Raw genomic sequence first — 24,829 nt, forward strand, 5'->3', positions numbered from 1 at the left:
GGATCGTTTTCATGGTGTAGTGAAAGACGCTACACTTGTGAAGAAAGCTACCGTGAATAATATTTTGCTTATGCACAAATATTATACATTACATTAAAAGGAGTTCAAATTGTCAAAACCAGAGCTCATCACTCGCGAGATCTAAAGTGTGAAGAGCTCAGCAGCAGGGTTTTGTCATTTTTTGTTTCTTTTAAGGTACACAGGTAGTGACCTATTTCTATTTTGAAATGAGCAAATTTCGTTTTTTTTCACTGCCCATTTACATTTGTGAATAAATAATTTTCTCTCTCGCAATATACCAAATTGTAAAGTCAACAAAATGCTCATAAAAAAAATAAAACATAATTTTCTTTAAGTTGCGACAGAGTTTAAAGGGCTTGGCTTTGGGTTGAGCGGAGTACCTAAATCTCGCGAGGATATCTGCTCTGAGGAGTTTAGCGGAGTTTCAACTCTCGCGAGAGGTGGTATAATAAGGGCTTTGGCTCTTCAGGGTTCAGCCTGCGGGTGAGTGAGCGCGTCAACACACAGTAATTATAAACAAACGCGGCTTTTTAAACAAGCTATCGGATGAATAGCAGAATCGTCTGAATGTTTAACGCCTTAAAATGCATTTTTATGACACATTCAAAGCTTGTCGGTGTTTCTTTGTTATGAATATGGCGACTTATGCTAACAGCTAGCTGAGATCCCGTTGAAATGAATGAGAGATGAGGATGTAAACAACCTGTTCAGTGATGATACAGTACTGCTGTCGCTGGAAATACTCGGGTATGTGCTTAAAGACCCAAGCGCTTTGAGTCTGGCTCTGTGGAAAACAGAGATACAGTGTTATTTAGAGGGATTTAAAGCAGAAAGTGACAATTGCGTTGTGCTGTTATCAATGAGCATCATTCTGATCATTACAGCACATTTCATTATTGTGTTTAAGTTACTGAGTGGTTTAATAAACACAGGGAGTACGATATCAAGTGTCTAAATTTATATTATAAAAATAGTGAAACATAATCCCTGTTATTATGCTTTTAATCTTATAAAATTTGTATTTATGTCCTGGCAAACCTGCTTTGAAAGCTTGTCTGACACAACACAAATCATTAAACTCGTAGTAACACTACTACAGGATGATACTTACTATGGATATTGAATAATGCTCATTGATATAATAAATCACACGTTTTTGTTCTGTTCTTAGGTGTGGCTTTAAATGATGATGTTAATGGTGAATGACAAATTGCAAGTGTGAATTTGTCATGTTATCAGGTGGCAGACTGAAGCTGTGAATATGAGTGATGATAAACCGTTCCTCTGCACTGCTCCTGGCTGCGGACAGGCATGTGATCACTGCTACACACTTGAACCACTTACAGATATTTAAATAGAAGAAACTCCAATTAAGTTACATGCTCTTATTTATTCTGTGCATTTTCTGTTTCATACTACTATGTATGGTTCATGCATCTACATAATGACTGTCTGTCTGCAACAGCGATTCACAAATGAAGACCACCTGGCGGTGCATAAACACAAGCATGAGATGACCCTGAGATTTGGTCCAGCACGCAATGACAGTGTCATCATCGCTGGTGAGTCTGAAAAGTCAGTGGTTCGCTATAAAAGCGAATGAACATGAACTGTTATTGTTCATGGCTTTATGGGCTACTGTTGCAGACCAGACCCCGACACCGACCCGTTTCCTGAAGAACTGCGAGGAGGTCGGGCTGTTTAACGAGCTTACCAGCCCCTTTGAGCATGACTTTAAAAAGGCCACGGAGGATGACATTAAAAAGGTAAAGATGTCAATTCATAACATTTAGCAAATAAACTGTCATTCAAAGATTTGGGGTGTATAAGACTTTTTATGATCACTAGAGCAAAAATATTAATATAATGAAATATTATTACAATTATCACAATTTTAAATCACTGTTTTCAATTTGAATTTGTTTAAAGGTGTAATTTATTTCTGTGATGCAAAGCTGAATTTCCATCATCATTACTCCAGTCCTCTGTGTCACATGATCCTTCAGAAATCATTCTAATGTGATGATTTACTGCTCAAGAAACATGATTATTATTATCAATGTTAAAAACAATTGAGCTGCTTAATGTTTTGTGGATATAATGTCATGTTTTTCAGGATTCTTTGATGATTAGAAAATTTTAAAGAACAGCATACATTTGAAATATAAATATTTTGTAACATTGTAAATGTGCCTGCTTAATAAAATGATTAATTCTTAAAAAAAGAAAAAAAAGAACCAAATTTTGAGTTGGATTAAAAGTGAAAATGGGGGTTATAGGCATTGTAACACAAGTATCTCATATAACAAAAAACAAATTAAGATTTTTAGTAAATTCCTGGTGCTATTTGATTATAAATTCAACGAACAAAGATTATTGGAGTATGTTTTTACTAGAAAATGCAATGTCAATATTTTTCTTCCAAATGTGAAATTTTATACATTTCCATTTAGTAATTTAGCACACGCTTTTATCCAAAGCAACTTACAAATTGCCAATTGAAGCAATCAAAATCAACAAAATAGCAATAATATGCAAGTGCTATAACTATATAATTCTCAGTGAGCTTAATGCAGTGAACATAGCAAGTTTTTAAAATCATATAATAAATAAAGAAAACTGAAAAAAATGAGATAGAATAGGGAAAAAAGTAGAGCAAGCTAGTTTTAGAGGCCTTTTTTTTTGCTTTTGTTAATTGTATAATAATGAAAAAAGAAAAACAAATGGTCCATGAACAGAGCCCTGAGGCACCCCAGTAGTTAGATGTTGTGACTTAGAACTCAAATTAATTCAAAAGTTAATTCAAAGTGCTCCTTGCTGTTTTATTTGTAAAATATACTATAAATGCATTTTTTTTGCACCAAATGTCACCACAACCATCAAAATCTAAAATGCAACACATCATTTTAAAATACTATTCAATCCTAGTGGATAAAAGCACATTCCTTCCTTGCTTGTTTTGTGATATATGTGCGTAATCAAATATTGATCTACATGTTATTGCAGTTGCCTCTGGACTTGTCTCCCCTTGCGACTCCTGTTGTTCGAAACAAAATAGAGGAGCACACACCCATTGAGTCCCACCGAGACAGCCCCCTTCCCCACCCCGAGTCAACAACCACTGACGACAAGGTGAGATTCAGGACCCTGCTATACTGAGAGCTGCAATGATAGGTAGGATTTTTTTAGGTCCTGTGTGTGTGATATTTAGTTGAAGGTGTTTAGTAAGAATATTTAATGCAAAGGAGCTTGTAGTAGAGCAATGTTAGGGAAAGTCCACCTCGAGTATCCTAGGCTCATATTGTGCAGAACTGTGTTGTCAGTAATTCGTAGTCTGTGGGTCTTCCCTACCTAGAGTCTATGCTTTAGCAGACCAGGTTTGTGTGACTGCCTCCTCCCTTCATGCCACAAGGGAAAGCTGTTTGTTGCTTAATGTAGCTTGTCCCAGAACTACTGTCTTTTAGATAAAAAAACATTTCTTCATAGAGATACAAACTATTTTTTCCCCTCCTTCCTGTAGCTCTATGAACAAATCTCTTTGTTTACCAGAATGTGTGAGAAAGATGATACTTCATTCCTAAGTCAGCAAATATGCTGATTTTGACTTTAAGATTGAAGCTGTAACAGTTTTAATAAATAAACATAGAAGCATGATGGGTAACACTTTAGTATAGGGTCCAATTCACACGTATAACTATATGCTTATTAGCATGTCTATTATTAACATATTGGCTGTGTATTAGTGCTTATAAAGTACATATAATGCATAACATCCATAATCCTACCTAATACCCTAAACTTAACAACTACCTTATAAACTATTAATAAAGCAGCAAATAAGGAGTTAACTCAGGCAAAAGTCATAGTTAATGGTTAGTTAATAGTGAGAATTGGACCCTAAAATAAAGTGTGACTGCACGATTTATTACTCATTGTCTCTAATGTGGATGCTCAACATGCTGAAAATATACATATTCTTACAGTACCCTACTGTTCAAAAGTTTGTTTTTTGTTTTTAATGAAATAAATAAATTGATGCATAAACTGTAACTTTTGGTTAATACATTTATCAAATTTTATCAAAAATAAACAATGTTCTTTTGAACTTTATCGAAGAATCCTGAAAAACTGCATCACAGTTTCCACAAAAGTTTTTGGCAGCACAGCTGTTTGTTACATTGATAATAATAATCAGAAATGTTTCTTGAGCAGTAGATCATCATCTTACCGTGCGTTCACACCACTGCTGTCGAGAGCATCATTCATTTTCAATGTGAGCCGGCTGCAAGCAGCGGCGTGGCGTGCCTGTGATGTATCAGGTTAACTTGTAATGGTAATTATGGTAATGAGCTTTGACGTGGTTCGGCTGCAACGAATCGGATTATTCCTGAAAACACAGCCCTCTAAACTTTGCTTCCGACCACATTAGTTCCCAAGCAAAGTAGAGGAGAGGTTGATTATTGCTGTGGTTTGCGTACAGGGACATAAATAAATAAAAATGATGCATGGACCAAGGGTTCAGTGCTCGTTGGTGTTCCTGGTGTGCATTGACATTATAAGAATAATAATCTAATGATAGTATTATAGTCCCAGTTCACTTTTAAACCTTTAAATCAATTTTCCTGATTATACTTACATTAAGTAACGTTTATACCTGATTATACTTACTTAAGTAACATTCTCAATGCAGGACTGTTACTTGTATCAAAATATTTTTACATTGTGGTATCAGTGCTTTATACATTATTAGGAGAAGGATCTTAATACGTCGTCCACAACAATGTTTAATGAGGTTAACTTATGAGGTCAGTCTAAGATCAAGAGCTTGTTTGCTTTGTGTTCACTTTAAGTAGAAGATAAGTATTCGATCTATATCAGAGCATCCACTGATCTTTTTACAGCGTTGTTGGCAGCGCGGCCAGAGTGATTTTTGACGCTCTCGACGGCGGCGGTGTGAACGCGTGAGGATCATGTGACACTGAACATCACATGAAATCACATAAATAAATGACACTTTAAAATATTAAAGTACAACAATATTTTAAATTGTAATAATATGTAGAAAATAAATGCAGCCTTTGAAAGCATAAGAGACTAAACTAAAGTCATTTTTGTTCCATCCATCAACTGTAGATCACTACAGATTGCAGTCTTTGAATCTGTAGATGAATGATGTATGTGCTCCCTGTGATGTAAAGCTACACAAACAGTCAGGAACAGTATAATGGACAGTGTAGGTTTGTGTGAGCGCTTGATGCAGCTTGGCTCTCGTGTGGTGTTTTCAGGAGGTTTGTTTGCAGCCGACCTCTCTTCCTCCGTCCACTATAGTCCGTCCTGCCTCCCTCCAAGTCCCCAGTGTACTTCTGGCCAGCAATGTTATTCAGCAAGCTCTCCCATCTCCAACATCTAGCTCTGTTATAACCCAGCTCCCATCCTCTAGTAGACCAATAGTGTAAGTAACTCCTAAACGTTACTTATTCTGCTCCTCTCTTAGTTTGCCATCATTTTTTTATCCTCGTTCGGTGTTTGGTTTTCGTCACTCATTTGCTTGGAGAATTCATGATTTGATTTCAGTTGCTTGTGATCCATGTGCCTTTACTTTTACATCGTCGAGCCGTCAGACAGGTTTTGTTTGAGTCTTTTGTTTTATTTCACACACCAGTTGCAATTCTAGCTGTTGTTGTTGATGTTCTTATCACTTGAAGTCAACATGAACACAAAATAACTGACACTGTTTGATTGATTTATCACACAAAAGTTTCCAATATGTAATTAAAATGTAATAATTTCTCTGCCCTAAACCGTTTTCTATCTCTATTTTTAAAAGTTTTAATGTAATTTAAAAATACGCATTGTGAATGGGACTGACTCCTAGTGACTTCTGACTCCGTTCTGATAAGACACATTTATTTACCGTTTAAAAAATGATTTCCCATCCTGTTTCTCCTCTTTAAAACTGTCATTATGAAAGCAAAGCACTGTGCATTTGCTGTTTCATGTTGACTTTGAAGCATGTATAGCTTGTTTTTGTAGCTTATTTATGTTACATGTCTTTGAATATGAATTCTGTGCTACAGTTATGTTAATGTAACGTGTTATGAATTGTGTTTCTGTTTCCCTCATCCCTCTGTCCGTCTTCAGTCCGGTGTCCGGCACGTTTCCGGTTCTCCTGCAGCTGTCGAACGGTCAGACGATGCCGGTCGCCATCCCAGCCACCATCTCCAGCAGCGTGCACATACCCACTGCCATCCCTGTGAGTGGAGAAGCCCCTGGGCGATGAGTTTAATTCATTAAAGGGACAGCTCACCCAAAAAATGGGGACATGGGTCATGTCCTCATAAGTCACCCTCTCCTTGTAATACCTGTGTCATACCCATGTCATTATACACAGTTGTGTCCTGATATGTCACAAAAACATGCCCACACACACACACACTCACATCCAAAGTACAGTAAACACTGAGGCTTGACTAGAACAGCACTGAATGTTCAGATTCAGATGTTCTCCTTCCTTTAAAAACCCTCCTCTCCACATCAAGTGGTCACAGGAGACACATTTGTGATGCATGTTACTACACGTGTAAAAAGCAGTCTGTCCCCTAACCAGATGTAAACAAGTTCCAAACAAATATTGCTCCAGTGCGCTGAGTGTGTTTAAGTGTGTGTTGTTGGATGAAGGACACTGCGCCGCTCTCATGACATCAGCCTGTGAGGTGTGTGTTAATGTATCCAGAGACACATTATCACTCACACACACACGTGTTTGGGGCGGTTCAGACCCTGTGTGTGTGTGTGTGTGTGTGTGTGCAAAACACTGAGCAGCATATGATTATGTCCCATTGGCTTTCAGCAAAAGGAAAAAAAAAAAAGAGATGGGAAAAAAGAAACAAAAAATAAAATTTATTCCCTAATACCTACTGCAGTGTTTTCTATAGGATTTAGGTTACACTTTAGGTTACAGTTTAATTATTCATTTAGTATGTGGTTAGGGTAAAGGATAAGGGCTTGGATTTGGGTTAGTTGTATGTAATTATGCATAACTATGGAAATATTAATGATACTTTATTTTATGATACATTATTTTACATGGTTTGTTTTCTTGTTTTCATTGCTCATAGTAGCAGCTTAGCCACAGACAGTGCTGAACCCTTACTGTGTGTTTGTGGGACAGTTATTTTTCTTATTCAGTGTGTTTGAGACAATGTATTGTGTGTGTTTTCAGCTGGTCAGACCAGTCACCGTAGTGCCTAGTGTCCCTGGAATCCCTGGCCCCTCCTCTCCACAGCCTGTCCAATCAGAAGCCAAGATGGTAATTTCTTCCCCGCTCATTTACATATGCATCTACATGCATCTCATTTGCAAGCATGTTTTAGTGTAAGCATATTTTCCTTCAGCCCAGAGGGACTGAGGATGTACTGACACAACATCATTGAGCTTTGTGTAGTTCCTGTACAAGAGCACAAGAGGGCACCTGTGCTGACATCAACTTTGAAATCTAGAGATCAGCTATTTCATGCAATACTGGCCAAAAGTTTGGACAAGTTATGATTTCTCCATGTTTTTCAAAGTATTTTATTTATTTCATAAAAATGCAGTAGTAATATATATTGCTGAATATTTTTACAATTTATAAACAACTGGTTAGTGATTGAATATATATTAACATTTAATTTATTCCTGTGATGTGAAATGTAAAAAATTAGTTATATTGGGAAACATTATTAACAATTAAAATAACTTTATTTTATAGTAACTTCATTACTCCAGTCTTCAGTGTCACATGATCCTTCAGAAATCTTAAAACAATTGCATAATTTCACAAAACAATATTCAGCAGCACAACACTGATACAAATAAGAACCATTGTTATTAACTGAGAATATTGAAACATTCAAAATATTAATTATTCCAAACTTTTGACCAGTGGTTTATGTAAACGTTCATCATTTTTTTTTTTTTTTATTGCATGCCATCTGCAATTCTCAGGCTCAACCATTTAAAGAGCCAGTAAGATGAAAATTCTAAGCTTCCTATCACAGTTTATAAGTCCTGTACAACAGGTTTAAATCCATCCAAGGTTAAAAAAACATTGTCATTTTGTCAAAATATTATTTTAAAATTACCTCAATTCTCAGTGATCCCCAAACGGTTCGCACAAAGCTGTTCAAAAGATTCAGTTTCCTTAAACCCCACCTTTCGGTAGCATACTGTGTTCTGATTGGTCAACTAACATAGTCAGTTTTGATTGGTTGTTCCGCACACAACTTCACGGTAAACAATGCGTTAGCATCTTTTTGGGGTGAATTATGTCTTATTCCTCTCATCGCGAAGCAAACAGTAAAATAAAAAACTTGAACAGTCTCGCTGCTTTTTCTTCTGTGTGAGTGTATTCAAGCCGCGCACTTCAGTTTGAATCTGAATAGTGCGTTCAGTGTGGGGGTGTGGTCACATTAGATATAACGAAGGGAGACGTGAAAAACAGACATTGCGTTGTTTTCATATGGATTACTTTATCACAGAATATCTGTTAGCAGCACTTGTTACACTTCATTTTAATGACGTGTTTGTAAATGAAGATCAGCGCAGAGAAAAGCTGCAGACAGCACACATACTGATAAGACGCTCGGGAGAAAATAAACACATAACTTCATAATCATACTTTGCGTTGTGATTCGGAGATGCTTGTTATTCTAAATAAAGTTGGTAATGAACCCTCTTTTATGGCCAAACGCAGGTCAGAGTTTGTTTCTCTCAGGACGGTAGGTGGAGATTATTATGCAAAGTGCTCCTAGTGACGTACATAGAGATGGGCAAAAGGTTTGAAATCTATAACGACTCGTTTCAGTGATTCAGAGTCGACTCCTTACTTTAGAAGCCAATAACTTTATAAATCGTGTACTTTTTGGTTTAATTATTTGCACATTGTTTACACTGATGGACAGCTACATCATACACTGTAATACAGGTCATTTTGATTTCCCATCTGTGTGGCTCTTTAACCCTGTCTCTAAAGTTATTGTTAAATTTTTTTATCAAACAAATGTTTTTTCTTTAATATATGGGAACTATGAATTTATTAATTTTTCCAGACCCAAATTTGAGATAAAATTGTTAAAGTTCATGAACGCTTAGGAACCTAAGACCTAAGGTTTGACCCTCTTTTATTTTTTTTTTATTTTTTATTTTTTTTATATATAAAAAGACAGTCTTCAGGTTATTGTGGAAGTAAAATAATTTCAATATATTAAAGTATCAAAACGTTATACAAGTTTACATTTACTGTAAAGAAAATGCACTGTACCAATTTATATTTATATTTATATATATATATATATATATATATACACATTTTTATTTTATATAAATTAAATATAAAAAAAAAAAAAACAGTTATCCAAAAGTGCAATAAAATTTATTGCCTTATGTTCAATTCAATTCAAGTTTATTTGTATAGCGCTTTTTACGATACAAATAATTTCAAAGCAACTTTACAGAAAATTACATTTCTACAATATTTTGTAGTAGCTTATAGGTGGTGATCAGTTTATTTGCAAATGACAGGAATTTTCAGAAAAATTAATACAAGAAATAGTCATCCAGACGATGAACACTATTAACAGCAATTATAATGCGATTGCATAGTAAGCACCAATATTTGTTAGTGATTCAGGGTTAGCATCTTCTGGGGTCCTCTGAGGGTCAGCATCATCTCTTCTCAGGTGTTCTGGATCCAGACTGGAGCTTGTGTAAATGTAAATCCCGTGGCAAAACATAGAAACAAATAGAGACATCATTAGCATAGCTGCTGATCCAACAAAGTAAAATTAATTAGTTTAACCCAAGCTAATGAATAATAATGTGCATTTGACCAGATACAACTGCACTCACAATTTAAGAGATGCATTATTCGAATGCTTGGCGAAAGAGATGTGTTTTTAATCTAGATTTAAACAGAGAGAGTGTGTCTGAACCCGAACATTATCAGGAAGACTATTCCAGAGTTTGGGAGCCAAATGTGAGAAAGCTCTACCTCCTTTAGTGGACTTTGCTATCCTAGGAACTACCAAAAGTCCAGCGTTTTGTGACCTTAGGGAGCGTGATGGGTTGTAGCGTGGTAGAAGGCTAGTTAGGTACGCAGGAGGGGCCTTATAGGTAAGTAATGATAATTTGTATACGGAACTTAATAGGTAGCCAGTGCAGAGACTGTAAAATTGGAATAATATGATCATATTTTCTTGACCTGGTAAAGACATTTTGGACTACCTGTAGTTTTTTTTGCCTTTTTCTATCACGCATCTAAATTTCTCGGTCAATATTTTTTCTATCACAAATTAACCACCGAATACAGAAGTCTGAGACTCCGCTTTTCCAAGATTATAAAAAGGTTTGATTCTAAAAGACCGTAATACATTTTGTAACACAGTGTCCGATTTCAAAATGGTTTTTACAGAATGCATTTTGTGGTTTTAAGCTTTCAAATGATTTATGATGATTGCTAATATATGTGATAGAGAAAAAAGACAACGAAAAAGAGCGTCAAGGTGACACTTAAGTCTACCATTTACCATTCCTTTAAAAAAAGTCAAGTTTTTAAACTGTATTCAGTCATTTCCCAAATTTTAATAAAATGCCACAATATTTAACAAGACCTGATTTTACTAGCACTTTAACTGAGAAATTGGACTTTATTTATATGCATATGACCAAATAAGTACTTGCTTGCATCCAAACAACCCCTGTGACCAAACATTCATAACATGCACCACGTCAGCATACTCACGTGAAAAAAACATATGCACCTTCCAGATAACCTCCATCTACAGAAAGCACACGCACAAAACCTCAACTCATCAGAAAACATCTAATGAGCCCCCCCCCCCCCCCCCCCCCATCTCTCACTCTCTCTCCCCTGCCACACACACACGGCGCTTTACAAGGACTGATGATGCTGCAAAGACCACAATAATGATAATTAACTTGCTGAATTTAGAAGATTATGCTGTTAATTAGTTGCAAAATAAAGATAAGTAATAAAGGAGCAGATGGTTGAATAAAGCCCTGGAGATGGAGGGCTACTGCTCTGATGGGGCTCCGATGGCAGGAATGAAATATGAATCTGACTGGCCCCGCTCACATCGTTCACAGTCCCTCTGTTTCTCTCTTTCTCTCTCGCTTTCTCTTGCAGTCGTTCGCTCAGCCCTTGCGTGACTCGTTCCCTGTGAATCATTTCTTTCTAGTCGTGTAGAAATGTGGAGTTCGGGAAGGTGTTGCTCTATAAACTAATTTGCCAGATAGATCGGTCTGCCGAGGATGGCTGTTAAAGTAATGCTCTTTTCTTGTTTTATGAATGGGTCCTCCGTCCCTGTGGCCACACCTCACCTGCTGGGGGGCGTTTGTTAACTCTCGGCCACATCATGGTTTCCTACGAAGCGTTTTTTTTTAAATCGAGTCGGCAATGGAGAAATAAAACTTCTCAGCGTCTGTCATACTGAAGACTGCATTTCTGTTTTGTTTACGTTTCACATTTACTGAAATAAAATGTTCAAATGCATATTTAGTTTAACTTTATACATCTATAGGAGGGTTGGCAAGGTAGCATTTCTAAATAAACTAAATTTAGTTTAACTTGATGTACTAATGTAACTAAAACTGAAAAAAAAACATATATATCTATATAGACAAAAAAAAGAAATAAATTCATAAAAATTACAAAACACACAGTTGCTAAAACTTCAATTTAAAATTTATTAAATCGGAACATTTAAACGAAAACAGAAAATATAACTAATATAAAAACTGATTCAAAATAATAATAAAAACAATAATTCTGTCGCAAAAATGAGTGGATTAGACATTTAAATTTATTGATTTATCTACATTATTGCTGTGTGGTTTTTAAAGTGTTTTTTTAAATATGTTTTGGTAAAAAAAAATTGTACATGATTTTTATATATATGTGTATATATAAATTTATCTAAAGAAATGTTTAGTTTTATTTTCTTATTTTAATTTGATTTTATTTGACTTATTTAAAGCTTCCATGTGATCAACACTTTAAATAATTCTATAATTTTTATTAATGAATATAATTTAGTATTATTATTAAATAACATTTTCAGTAAATTATTACTCAAATCAATCAATCAATCACCTTTATTTATGTAGCGCTTTAAACAAAATACATTGCGTCAAAGCACTGAACAACATTCATTTGGAAAACAGTGTGTCAATAATGCAAAATGATAGTTAAAGGCAGTTCATCATTGAATTCATTGATGTCATCTCTGTTCAGTTTAAATCGTGTCTGTGCATTTATTTGCAATCAAGTCAACGATATCGCTGTAGATGAAGTGACCCCAACTAAGCAAGCCAGAGGCGACAGCGGCAAGGAACCGAAACTCCATCGGTGACAGAATGGAGGAAAAAACCTTGGGAGAAACCAGGCTCAGTTGGGGGCCATTAATCAATGTTAGTGCAGTGGCTTTTGAGAGTCAATTTATTTTATGAAATATCACCAAAATACTGAAAAAGGATTGAGAATGTTTTAACTGCGTCGAACCCTATTGTTGTCATCATGGGGGTTTGCTCGTACTGAGGAGAAAAGCTCTTGGCGCTGAGGTCTCTGTGCTACAGTACGCCAGGGAAAGGCAGATTTCCCTGACAAGAGAAAATCACAGGCGTCTCCAGGGAATAGAGAAATTAGCTACGACAGCTCTTACTCCTGTGGAAGAGCTCTGAGGGAAGCATCTGTTTAAAGCTGTGATGAATATGTTGTTTTAATCCTTGCCTCTGGTTTTCTGCAGAAGTTAATTATTCTAATCTTCAGCTCTCGCCTCTAGTTTAGCCTCCTGATCCCAGAAAGAGAGAGAGAGAGATAGCACTATAGACAAACATGCTGAAGAGAGCGAGGTTTTATGGTTAAACGCAATGCAAATAGGCAGATTTTTGACCGTCGGCATGAAGTCTGTTGCACATTGCAGCTTATTGTGGCCAGAACCTCCCACTTAATCAGGAAGGGCCCTCTGACTGACATGTAACATGGCCAATCACAGCTCGGAGTTCTGAATGTGACATTTAGGGCAGGTGAATGTGAAATTCAACTCAAAGCAGGCAGATAAAACTAGGTATATATTTATATATAAGTTATGAATAGATGTTGAGCTGACCTCTGACCTGTCTCTCACCTGCAGAAGCTGAAGGCGGCCCTCAGTCAGCAGCTCCCTCAGGTAAGCAGCGGCGATACAGGTGACATCCAGAGCAGCTCGGCCAGCCAGACTCCGCCCCCGGCCCCGCCTCCAGCCGAGGAGCCCCGCCCACAGTCACTCCAGCAGCCGGCTACATCCACGACAGAAACGCCTGTATGTGTTATTCAATGTCTTTTGCAGATAATCCTGAAAGTAATTAGATACCATATAACTAACACAGAACAACAGGTTAAGACTGATGTTAACTTTTATGTATTTTGTGTGATTTTAACATTTCAAATTTAATTTGAGAATCCATAATGAAGAACACTGCCGTTCAAACTTTTGGGGTTTGGAGAGTTTATGAAAGTTTTTTGTGTGCATTTAATTTAATCTAAAATACAATAAAAATCACTGATATAATTTGAAATATTATTTCAGTTTAAAATAGCTTCTTTCTATTTTATTAATTTTTAATATGTTTGCGATCAAAGCTGAATTTTCAGTAGCATTATTCCAGTCTTCAGTATCACACGATCCTTTAGAAATCAGTATAATATGCAGATTTGCTGCTCAAGAAATATATATATATTTTTTTATTATTAATGCTGAAAACAGTTGATTATTTATGCAAAAACATTTTTTTCAGAAATGTATTTGAAATATATATTTTTTGTAACAATGTATATTTTCTTGTCATTTTTGATCAGTTTATTGCATCATTGCTGATTAAAACATATATATATATATATATATATTTTTATATATATATATATATATATATATATATATATATATATATATATATATATATATATATATATATATATATATATATATATATATATATATATATTGAAAACGCTTACCTTTTAAGAGGTAGTTTAGATGTATAAATAAGCATTAATGTAAACTGTTGTTCATTGTAATGTCACTATAGCCGATGCGGGTTAGCAAATTCAACCTTATGGTAAAGTAGTAACTGCTTAAAAACATCTTTCCAACTTTCCATGGTGCATTTAAGTCTAGTTCGTTTCTGTCTTGGTCATGCTTTGGCAGGTGCATCCCTTGATTTAATTCTTCTCAAAGGTGTTGGTGTGTGATTGTGGGCCTGTGCAGGTGTCTCCGTCCCAGCACACCTCCAGCACCGGCGGGCGGCGGCGGAGGACCACCAGCGAGGACCCAGACGAGAAGAGGCGCAAGTTTCTGGAGAGAAACCGAGCGGCTGCGTCTCGCTGCAGGCAAAAGAGGAAAGTCTGGGTGCAGAATCTGGAGAAAAAAGCAGAAGACTTGAGCAGCGTGAACGGACAGCTACAGGTACACACACACACACACATCTTCGAGCGTAAGTGTGTGTGCACTGGAGATCCAGACAAAGACGGTGATGAAGTCATTAATGTAAATTAAGAAGTGTGTCTGCGTGACAGCCGCGGCGTGATTGTTGGAGTCTCCTGCATCGATATGGCCCTGTCAATAAAGACGTTTCCTCCAGATGTCATCGGCACACGAGCGTGTCGTCAGCTCTGTCTGAGCGTTTGTGAGCTGCCCTGGAACTCTCTCAGGGAAAGCCGTCTCTTTCTCAACCCACGATTTGTAGCAGGCAATTAGGATCCGCCGCTGACAAGTTCGAAACAGTTCAGCTAACCGTTGTCTCTGCTGATAACGGAGAGTGCGGCTCGGCGCCGGCACGTTCCAGACAATTTAATGAGATGTGCCACTGTTTATTTGCACGCTGTCTTTTTTATTTGTCCGTTTAAACAAAGCGCAATGGTTTGGTGACGGGGTTGGGGGAAGTGCGATTAATGTGTGGGTTATATGAAGGAATAAACTAACATGAAACAGATGGAGAAGGGTGTAGAAGAGAAATCTGGGGACTCTGGAAACGAGCGTGACAGTGTGTTTCTTCAGAGAGACGGTGTTTAATGCGAGGGCATTTATCAGCGCTGATGGGCTGGTGTAATTGTCCCTCTCTGCCCCGTTGGCCCGGCTGATCGGAGCGTAGAGCTCTAATGATGCTCAATTACGTTAACATCATCCTTAACTGGCTTTTTAACGAGGTGTCAGGGTTTGCCGACCAGCGCACTTGAGCCAAACATCCCCCCTGTGCTGTCTTTATGTCTGTGAGGACATTAAACACTTTAACGGCCTGATCTCACTGCCTCGCCGTCTCTCTGACGGTGGAGCTTCATCTGATTTCGTTTGATGTCTGATTTCTTTTTTTGATGCGAGAACCGAACCTGAAGCCGTGTGTTAGTTTAAATGATCATGTCTTTGAAATAATAACGTGACTGAATGCATTTGAATTATTAAAACCTTAGGTTAAATGGTGTGTCTTTTCTTCGTTTGTCTAGAGGTAGACACATATTTTGGCATATTACAGGTTAATTAATGGCATTTTTAAGAATTTGTCTTTTGGGGCAATTAAGAGATGTCTGTACCAGAGTGTGCTTTTTTTTTTTTTATATATATATATATTTTAGAGTAAACATCTGTTTCAAGTAAGTCTTAACTATGTACACTACTCATTATTTTTTGTGTCTTTTAAAAAGTCTCATGTTTACTAACATTTGCATTTATTTGATGAATTTTCACGCGGTAAAATCGGCAAATTGTGAATTATTAATCTATTTTATATTTTAATTTAATATGATTTATTCCTGCGATCAGAGCTGAATTCTCAGCATCATTCCTCCAGTCTTCAGTGTCACGTGATCCCCAGAAATGAGAAATCATACTAATATGATGATTTACTGCTCAAGAAACTTTGTTATTATTATTACAAATGGTAAAAACTGTTGTGCTGCTTATTATTTTTGTGGAAACCATGAAGGTTTTTTTTTTATACATTTAAATTTCATAAAAACGTTTGATAAATTGAATGCATTCTTCCTGGAAAAAACTCAATTTTAATTGAAAAGCGCTGTATATTTTGATATTCAGTCGATCAGGTTTGTTATCATCACCCTGTCACGGTTTATTTTGTCATAATTACTTTTCAACTGCATTTTCCTGCTTCTTTATAATATACTTCTCGCCTGATAAATAATAAATAAATCTACATAAAATACTGATTTGAAATTATTTATTAGATGAGAAGAAAAATGTACAGGCATGAAGCTAGCACAGCCACGTAGGAAATCATTTACCAAATTTAAGCTACATTTTTGACTAGGAAATGAGCACAGTTAATCAGTCATGTTTCAGGAAGCAAGGCTGCATTACAGTATTTATTACCGTGAATATGAATCTATCAGCCACTGGCCACACTGCTCTGGAGATACGGACATGGCCAGCAGTCCACCCGTCTTGTTTTAGGATATTAAACAGCCCCTGAGCCTTGTGAGTTATTCAGTAACTAATAGTAATAGCCTGTGGTCAAGCGATTGGAGTCGTGTCTGCACACTTTGATGTGATGTGCAATACAGAAAGAAGAGAAGGAGGGAGGGATGTGTTTCAGCAGCGGTGTTTAAATCTGTTTGTGCTCTGCACACTGTACCAGCTCTGCCGAGATCAAACTACGTTTCTGAGGAAGAGAGAAAGCTTTAAATCTGTGCACTGTGCCCTTCTCTCGCACCCGTTCGGCTCTCTGTTAAAGTCACCTTCGCTGTTAAACAGCCTGTCTTTAGCGCGTGCAGAACAGCACGGCCTCATGGGAGTCCTCCCGGCAGACGAGAGTAAATCTCAGCAGAATGGGCGACAGTGTTTCGCTCTCTCTCCTGGGACTCTGCCGTTAAGCAGCTGTAATTGTGTCCCAAAAAAAGCTTAAGTGAAGAAGAGCTAGTGATCTTTTTTGTTCTGTTGATTCCTCCTGACTGATCTCGACGGGTAACGTGCTGCTTCTTTCTCTCGGTCCAGAATGAGGTGACTCTTCTGCGTAGCGAGGTGTCCCAGCTGAAGCAGCTCTTACTGGCTCACAGAGACTGTCCCGTGACGCTCCTGCAGAAGAAATCAGGGAACCACCGTGAGTGACCTCAGCACATTCACACTTCGTCATCACACTCCAGTGCTCTCCGTTCAGCACTTATGAAGCACAGTCATGGGTCTTTAGAGATATTTATTATACAGTTAACTCTTAACTCAGCAAAGCCTTAACATATTTAATAATTTGTACTTTTTTACATTTAGACTAAACGTTTTTGCGTGTCGTTTGATGCATGAGACTTTTATGGCTCTTATAGAATGACGCAGTAAGAATATGGAGCTCATACTAAAGGAGAAAAAGCACATTATTTTTATTAACTGAGCAAATTGGTGCAGATGTTGTTGTTTATACAACTAAAAAATAAGATGGCATACGGATAGCTTGTGATATAAATAACTGAGATCTTTATAATAGTACAGCATACTTGCAAAAGATGCCTTTACGTTTTAGTTGTCACTGTGTATCTCACAATAATACAGAATATTTTAGTAATGCTTTTTCTTTTAGGATCAAAGATTTGTATGATGCATGGATAATCAAGTAAACCTAAGTTAACTGTTCATCTTGAAATATTATTAACTATAAAAATGGTTCATATGATTACTTTCCAAAAATCAATAAAGAGACAAATTGGTACATTAAAATTTTTTACAATTATAGTGTAAGACCTTTTAGTAAAGTAGTGTAAACTATCAGTGGGACAACAGAAGGCATGTGAAAGATGCAACAGGATTTTCAGCAAATGATTGCCGTCTTTTTTTTCTTTACCAAGTTGTTCTTTATAAGAAAAGAAAAATATACATACCACCATTGCCTGATTTTGCCGAGTAAAACTGGGATTAGAACAGGGCCAGAAAAGACAGATTTGGGAGATGTTGCACAAACTGCCCACAATGCTATAATCATAAGTACATGACTTTTAATAAATCATTTGTTCAGAAACATTCATAATATGTAGTTACTGGTTTCACTGAACTGACTCAATAATAAGCAGATACTGAATTAGCGTATCACTAATGAACATTAGAAGAGACACCGAGACTGGACATGGATGGCCAGGGGAAGGGTCAAATACAAAATGTGTCTCCTAAAACAGGGTTGAGAACGACTGTCTTATGTGCTTTCAAGTCATATTTCATTCTCAATGCCTTAATATCATTTGGCAATGGGTTTAAAAAAAATGATCAGGGTTCAAAACCAGATCTAATCTCACTGAATGCTTTGAAAATGAACACACATCTCTGGACTCACAGCTGTGCTTAATGGGTCGCAAAGTTAATGGTTTCTTTTTCCAAACGAGTTTTGTTTGTTTCTGACGATAGCAGATGAGTGTTATTCCTAATGAGTGACCAGTTTGGTTTTTGATCAGATGTGAAGTGGACTATGAGCTGGTCCAGAGTGTGAAATAACACACATTCATCTCGTCCCATGATTACCGCAGAACGCCGAGGACTCGTATATTTGAACAACAGCAATGTTCGCTAACAAAATGATCCCCTCTGTATGTGGCCCTGTCCTCTTTAAGATGAGTGATAAAGAGGCATTCAGAAACTGAGGGTCTGTCTGCCATATGCAGCCACAGCGGAGAAGCGTTTGTGGGAGAGATTGCATTACACTTCCATGACACTAAAACTTAACGACCGCCCATGCCTCTCTTCTCTTTTTGTGCATAACTTGGATATCACACCGTGTCTGATACATTACTGGCTTTGCGTGTGCATGTGTCTGGCTCACTTTGTGACTTGTATTGACAATGATTGCTTCCAAAACGAGTGTATTATAGCGGAGAGCCTGACAGAAGCGCTGTTGGGCGACTGGGATGCGCCGCTGCAGACGCGCCGTTCATTATGCGCCGGCATTGTTAAGCAACTTGATTGACAGGTCTCATGCATATTATGAGCGGGATGCTCGCCGGGTGAGATTGGGTTGTCAGGGAGCTGGTTCATTTGGTGGGTCTTGTTGAGGTAGAGGAGGGTACGGAGATGATCGAAACCATTCCTCAATCCTGTTTATGCTGCCAATGTCACCCAGCACCGTGAGGGGTCATTTATTAGTCACCTGTGCAAATGAGACTCGCCGGAGAGCGTCGCTCCGTCTTTGCCGGATTTGTAAACAACGGTAGTTTGTGCCACATTCATCGCAGGACGGAGAAGCCGCAGATGGTCATCACCTGTCAAAGAGCGGTCTTAATGCGGTGAAAAAGTGCAGACGTCAGTGCGGGTTTCGTTCGGTCACGTCTTGTTTGCTTCGTTACAGTCTGTTAGGCCTGAAATATATGAAAATCACATTGTACCTGGTTGGGACAGGTGTAAAATATGGGCGACATAGGCTTGCTTGGCAAAGCATTTTAGTTTGTGATTGCATACTTAAGTAAAGTATGTTTCTGGCCTGAATCTCTCTCGCCCTGGTAGCAGGTGGGTGGAAATTACCCAGGCTGCCCTGCAAACAGAGCAGGCCGTGCCTCCGTTTGGCATTGCACAAGCCCCATCTGCTCAACACGGAGATGATCCGAGAGCGCTCTCCAGAGCATGGGATGTGCCCTGTATGATAATATATCACTCCCTTTCCTGCTTATTACCATTAGGAGTAATTACAGATGCCTGAAGATACGAGAAAACCCAGTTCTGTTTTCTGAGCTCCACCTTACATGCACGGAGCAGGAGAGGTTTGCAAGTCACCCGATCGGAGCCCGGTCAATTCAAAAGCGCGCACACAATCAAATACCCCCGCATTAATTACCAAGTGCCATTTGAGCCGTGCTTGCTTCATTAGCTTTATTAATTATCATGGTAGTCTGCATTTCTGTGCGAGTCAGAGCCAGAGCGAGCCTTTTTCATTCGCTTCCTCATCAGGAGCCAATTAATTCAATGCAACTGTAGAACAGCTGGTGGCATTTGGACCGCGCATCTCCTGTGTGTGTATCATTAAAATCAGGTGCAGTAATTATCTGTCGCTGCAGTAGTTGGCAGGAAAGAGAGGGGATCGTGGGGAGGGGTGCGAGAGTCTGGCCGCACGCTTCAGCCGCTAATATACCCCGATGATGTTGGTTAAAAATGACATTGTAACTTTAATTAAAGGTTACAAAGCAAGCACAGGGATTAATAAAAGACAACGCACTGGACCATGCCAGCAACTCATCCACTGCGAGATAACTTTAGATGTTGGCGGGGTCAGAATCGAGCTTTCTGGCTCACACCGTCGCTCGAGGGGGGTCAGATTTGGCTGTTTAGTGCCTGACGGTAGATGTGTGCACTACAGCTCAAGAGTCATCAGTCACATGGTGATTACAGGTCAGGTGATGCGTCACACCTGTGCCAGCTGAGCCTCTGTTATTGACATTGATATGTGACCCGGCTCACAGAATCAGTCAGGATGTGCACGGTCTAATTTTGAGCTACAGTCAAAAAAAATAATAATAATATATACACAGAATTACAGGATTTAAGTAGGCTTTTCACACAAACATCATCTTTTCAAGTCAAGTCACCTTTGTTTATAAAGCCCTCTTTACAATACAGATTGTGTCAAAGCAGATTTTCATTATCAAATAGGAAAATAGTGGGTAATATTGTTAATTGTGTCAGCTATTTTCATTTTAGTCTTAGTCCTTAGTTGTTAGTTTTTATCATATTTAGTCCACCTTACCTTATTTAGTTTTAGTCGACTAAAAGTCTCAACATTTTAGTCTAGTTTTAGTCAATGAAAACGTGACATTTTAGCAATAAGATTATTACTATTAATCAACCGTACAGCAGTATTAATTTTGGCAGCCATTTTTTATTTAGTTTTACTCAAATGTACAACTGATGACGAAGAATTGACAGAGCAGTCATCTTAAGTGAATGTTTGGGGTATATTAACAGTATATTAGGTCCGTGTAGTAGAGCAGGACATCTGTCTCAGGCACCGTCCACACGGAGACGCAGTTCTGTGAATACGCACAAATTTTTTATCGGATAGGCATTTCGTTCACACGCATCCGGCGTTTTCGTAAGGTGAAACCGCTATTTTTTGAAACCGGGTCCCAGAGTGGATAAATTTGAAAACGCCGTCTTTGTGTTTTCGTCTGGACGGCTAATCCGTATATTCTCAGAAACGATGACGTCATCAGCCCACGTCTCCCCCTAGTCAGACACCTCTACGTCACGTAACAGCAACAAAAACATGAACAAACACTGAACGATTGTCTTTTTATTAACTAACATTAACACAGATTAATAAATGTATTGTTCCATGTTCGTTTGTGTACCACGCGCAATGTTTATGAGCGTAGTCCAAGTCTTCTTCTCTGTTTTTAGTGTATCTCTGTGGCAGAATTACAGCGCCACATACTGGTCTGGCATGTATACTAAATCATTTTGCGGTTTCGTGTTGACGCGGATATTTCTTGAGACGAGGAAAAAAAAGATTGGATTGGGATAAGCTCCGTCTCCGTGTGGACGGGGCCTCATTCATGTTATTCTAACAATAAGCCTTAAAGAAAAGATCCCTGCTCTTGATTGAACTGCTTTTATTAATCAATTTATTTGTAAAGAACACACGCTGAAATGATTTTTAAATTTGGTTATTTGTTTTTCTTACCTGAATGGTTTTGTTTAGATGTAAAATTTAAAAAAGTAATGCACTAGGCCTATTTCTTTCTTTCTTGTATTTGTTCTACTGTTTTTTAACAAATAAAATAAAACATGTCTATATTGAATTTTAATATAGTAGTTAATTTTAATAAATGAAGTGGAGAAAAACGAAGCAGTGTTGCTCTTTGATTTTGCTTGGGAACCTTCAGAAAACTAGATTTTTCTCAGAATTGAGTTTGCTGTCTCTATCGACTTTGAAAATCGAGGATGAGAATAAAAGTAACTTTTTTATTTTTTTTATTTAGCCAGACCAGATCACACATAGCTTTAGTTCTAACAATTTGAACTTTGAACCCATTTGTTGCTAAACTAGGGTTTACCATAGGCTTACAGCGGTAATTAGTGTTATTATCAGTGTTACACAGTTTAAATATAAAAATTGGATGAATACCTCTAATTATTGCACTTTTTGTAAATTGGTATGTCTTTTTCAATATTTCAAAATTTTAATAATTTTGATTTGTATTTTGGTATGGTGTTATGTTTTTTTTTGTTTTTTCTCAACATTAACTGGAGCACCGCTTCAAATTTTGCCATAAATAAATAAATAAATAAACGCATCATTAAGGAAAATAAGAGGGAAAACCATTTAACTGCAAGAGGAAGGGGAAGTTATTTTGAGTAAAGATTAAGAGGAGACACTTGAATAAATACAAATAAATTATTCTTTGATTAATAATTTTATAATAAATACTGCAATGTTCCATTAAAAGAAAATAATTAGTAATTTGTTGAACTGTCAAGTTCATGTTAAATTAAGGTGCAATACTGCCACCTACTTTATTGGAGCATCAACCAGAGATGCAATGGATTATTTACAATATTATTGTATGTGTAGTATCAACAGAATAGATTTAATTTTTTTTTAAATCAGGGTTATTGTCAACAGTACCAGTGTTATTACAACACTCCTGAGCTTTAGTAGCACAGCCAGTGATTACAGACAGGTCACATGATGTATCTTTATATGGGTGTCAAAATCCCCAAATACTTGTCCCAAGTGCTATCCTGTGCATATCTAGGTACAGTCAGCTGTACAACAGTGTTGAGCGCATTACAAATATCCGAACATTAGTGTTCCACTTCAAACCTTTTTTGTTTTCACATGTTTAGCCCAACACTACATATGAGACGGTAATTAAAGAGAGTGCCCTGATGTGTGTCGTCTGTGTGTTTCAGAGCTGGAGAAGGAGGACAGCGGCGGGGAGATGTCTGTTCCCAGCAGCCCACAGAACGAGGCCATCCAGCACAGCTCCATCAGCACATCCAACGGCCTCCGCTCGCTCGCCTCGGGCCCCGCCGCAGACCACAGCACAGAGGAGGAAGACGACTCCTCGCACGCACAGTCTTCAGGAAGCTGATCCGGCCTCTGATTGGTCGCGTTGATCGCCGGCAGCCATGATGAAACGAGGAGGAAGAGAGACGAGAGATCCCTCTGTTCTCGATCAAGAGTTGTGAGGTTGTGTAGAAACTCTAGTGATTGTGTCATGGTTTCTCCATTTGTGGTGTGTTTGTAGAGGATCGGGACGGAGCGCTTCACGAGTGTCCGGATCCGTAGCGAGAGGACCGAGACTTACCGAAGCACCATCAGAGGCTCGAAGATGGAACAACTGGCCACTTTATAATTTATTAGCCTTTTATATTTTGCACACGAAGGGAGGGAAATGTGTTGTTGTTGTTTTGAAGCAGTTCCAGCTTTAAGACAAATCTAGATGTGTGTGAATGTTTCAGACGGATCCTGGCATGGTAAAGGAAGACTTCTGACATGAATGATTGTTCATGTTGTGATATGTGCCATTTATTTGGTAGCAGGTTATTGAAATTACAATAACACACTTCCACAGTTCAGTTAGAATGAGGTTTAGGTGAAATCGACTTGCCTGAGAGCTTTTCATGGACTAATTTTGATAAGAACCGTAATGCTTTTTTATAAGTGTGTTTTTCTGCTTAACTTGCTTTGTATCTGTGGTGTCTGACTCTTAGAAACATTGAGAAAAGGTCATGAGTTAATTTCTTTCTGATTACAGTGTAATTAAGGAAGCATTGTATATGACATTATGATGAAATCATTGTATGTGATCTCTTCTTGGACAATCACTTGAACAAACCTTTACATAAGGCTTTCTCTGTTTTCAGCAGTCCTGTCTCTAGCATTAAACTGAAACGGATGACCGATATAAAACACTAGTAAGTTCTACTATTAAGTTACGTCACTTAGTGACAATTACTAAGTAAGAAAATAGATGAAGTCTTTCGTTATCATCCTCTTCTCTCTATTGGCTCACTACTGTGTAGTTCTGCAAGACTTTGCTGCATTTCGTTCTGCTCTCAAGTCAACTTGATTTTGGTTTCAAAGGTAGATTTGTCTTGCCGGTCGTTCTGTGCTTTACATGCATGACTGAATTCTCTTGAGAGAGTTTGAGCGGTGTTTCAACCATGTCTCTGTTGCAGTTGAACATCTTGTTACTCTTAGATTTCCATGCAGGAAAGGGCAGCTTTACGATTGGGGTTTTGTTCTTATTTACTAGGTCCACTTTGGAGAAAAAAGGATGTGATAATTATTGTGTTGACGGTCAACTTATTAAAGTTATGTATAAATGATAATAAATGAATAAAATGTTGTAATAACTCTTTTAAAGCATCGGTCATTCTGTATACTTTGTTATTGGCTGAAACTTGGCTGTGTTTTTTTTTTTATATATATCTTCTATTTTAATTATATTTTGCTTTGTAAATTCTGCCATCTAGTGGAGAATCATCCTGAAAAATTAAACCGCTTTGCCAAAACATTTGGATGAACTGTCGAAGCTGTTGATTTGCTGGTAAGTTTTTGTGGGCAAACTGCTCGTTTATTTTAGGATACACGTTTGAAAGGAAAAGGAATATCATCCCTGTGATTATGACAACTATTAAACTGTAAGACCCCTGATCTTCTCATACTTCAAAATACAGTAAATAAAGAAATAAAAAAGTCGTATTAAATGCACAAACATAATGTTGCCCTATTTAATACTTATTAATCAATATACTTTAACAGTAATGCTGGCAAGATTCTTAAATGGGCATAA

General features: G+C 37.6%; 1 protein-coding gene across 3 annotated transcripts; it reads left to right on the forward strand.

Moving 5' to 3' along the window:
- The first annotated feature begins 98 nt into the window (after window positions 1-98).
- On the forward strand, window positions 99-24,389 carry LOC113109105 (cyclic AMP-dependent transcription factor ATF-2). Of its 3 annotated transcripts, XM_026272654.1 has the most exons (13): window positions 420-504; window positions 677-768; window positions 1,261-1,330; window positions 1,487-1,583; window positions 1,669-1,787; window positions 3,028-3,153; window positions 5,307-5,473; window positions 6,163-6,274; window positions 7,244-7,330; window positions 13,212-13,379; window positions 14,325-14,522; window positions 17,061-17,166; window positions 22,941-24,389. In XM_026272654.1, the coding sequence occupies exons 2-13, from the start codon at window positions 701-703 to the stop codon at window positions 23,120-23,122; spliced, it is 1,500 nt and encodes a 499-aa protein (XP_026128439.1). In that variant the 5' UTR covers window positions 420-504; window positions 677-700; the 3' UTR covers window positions 23,123-24,389. The 3 variants fall into 3 exon arrangements, with proteins under 3 accessions (XP_026128440.1, XP_026128439.1, XP_026128441.1); XM_026272655.1 differs by lacking the exon at window positions 17,061-17,166 and having other exon boundaries at window positions 99-504; XM_026272656.1 differs by lacking the exon at window positions 677-768 and having other exon boundaries at window positions 436-504.
- The last annotated feature ends 440 nt before the right edge of the window (window positions 24,390-24,829 follow it).

The sequence above is a fragment of the Carassius auratus genome, chromosome 9 (assembly GCF_003368295.1).
Source record: "Carassius auratus strain Wakin chromosome 9, ASM336829v1, whole genome shotgun sequence".
Classification (NCBI taxonomy): Eukaryota; Metazoa; Chordata; class Actinopteri; order Cypriniformes; family Cyprinidae; genus Carassius; species Carassius auratus.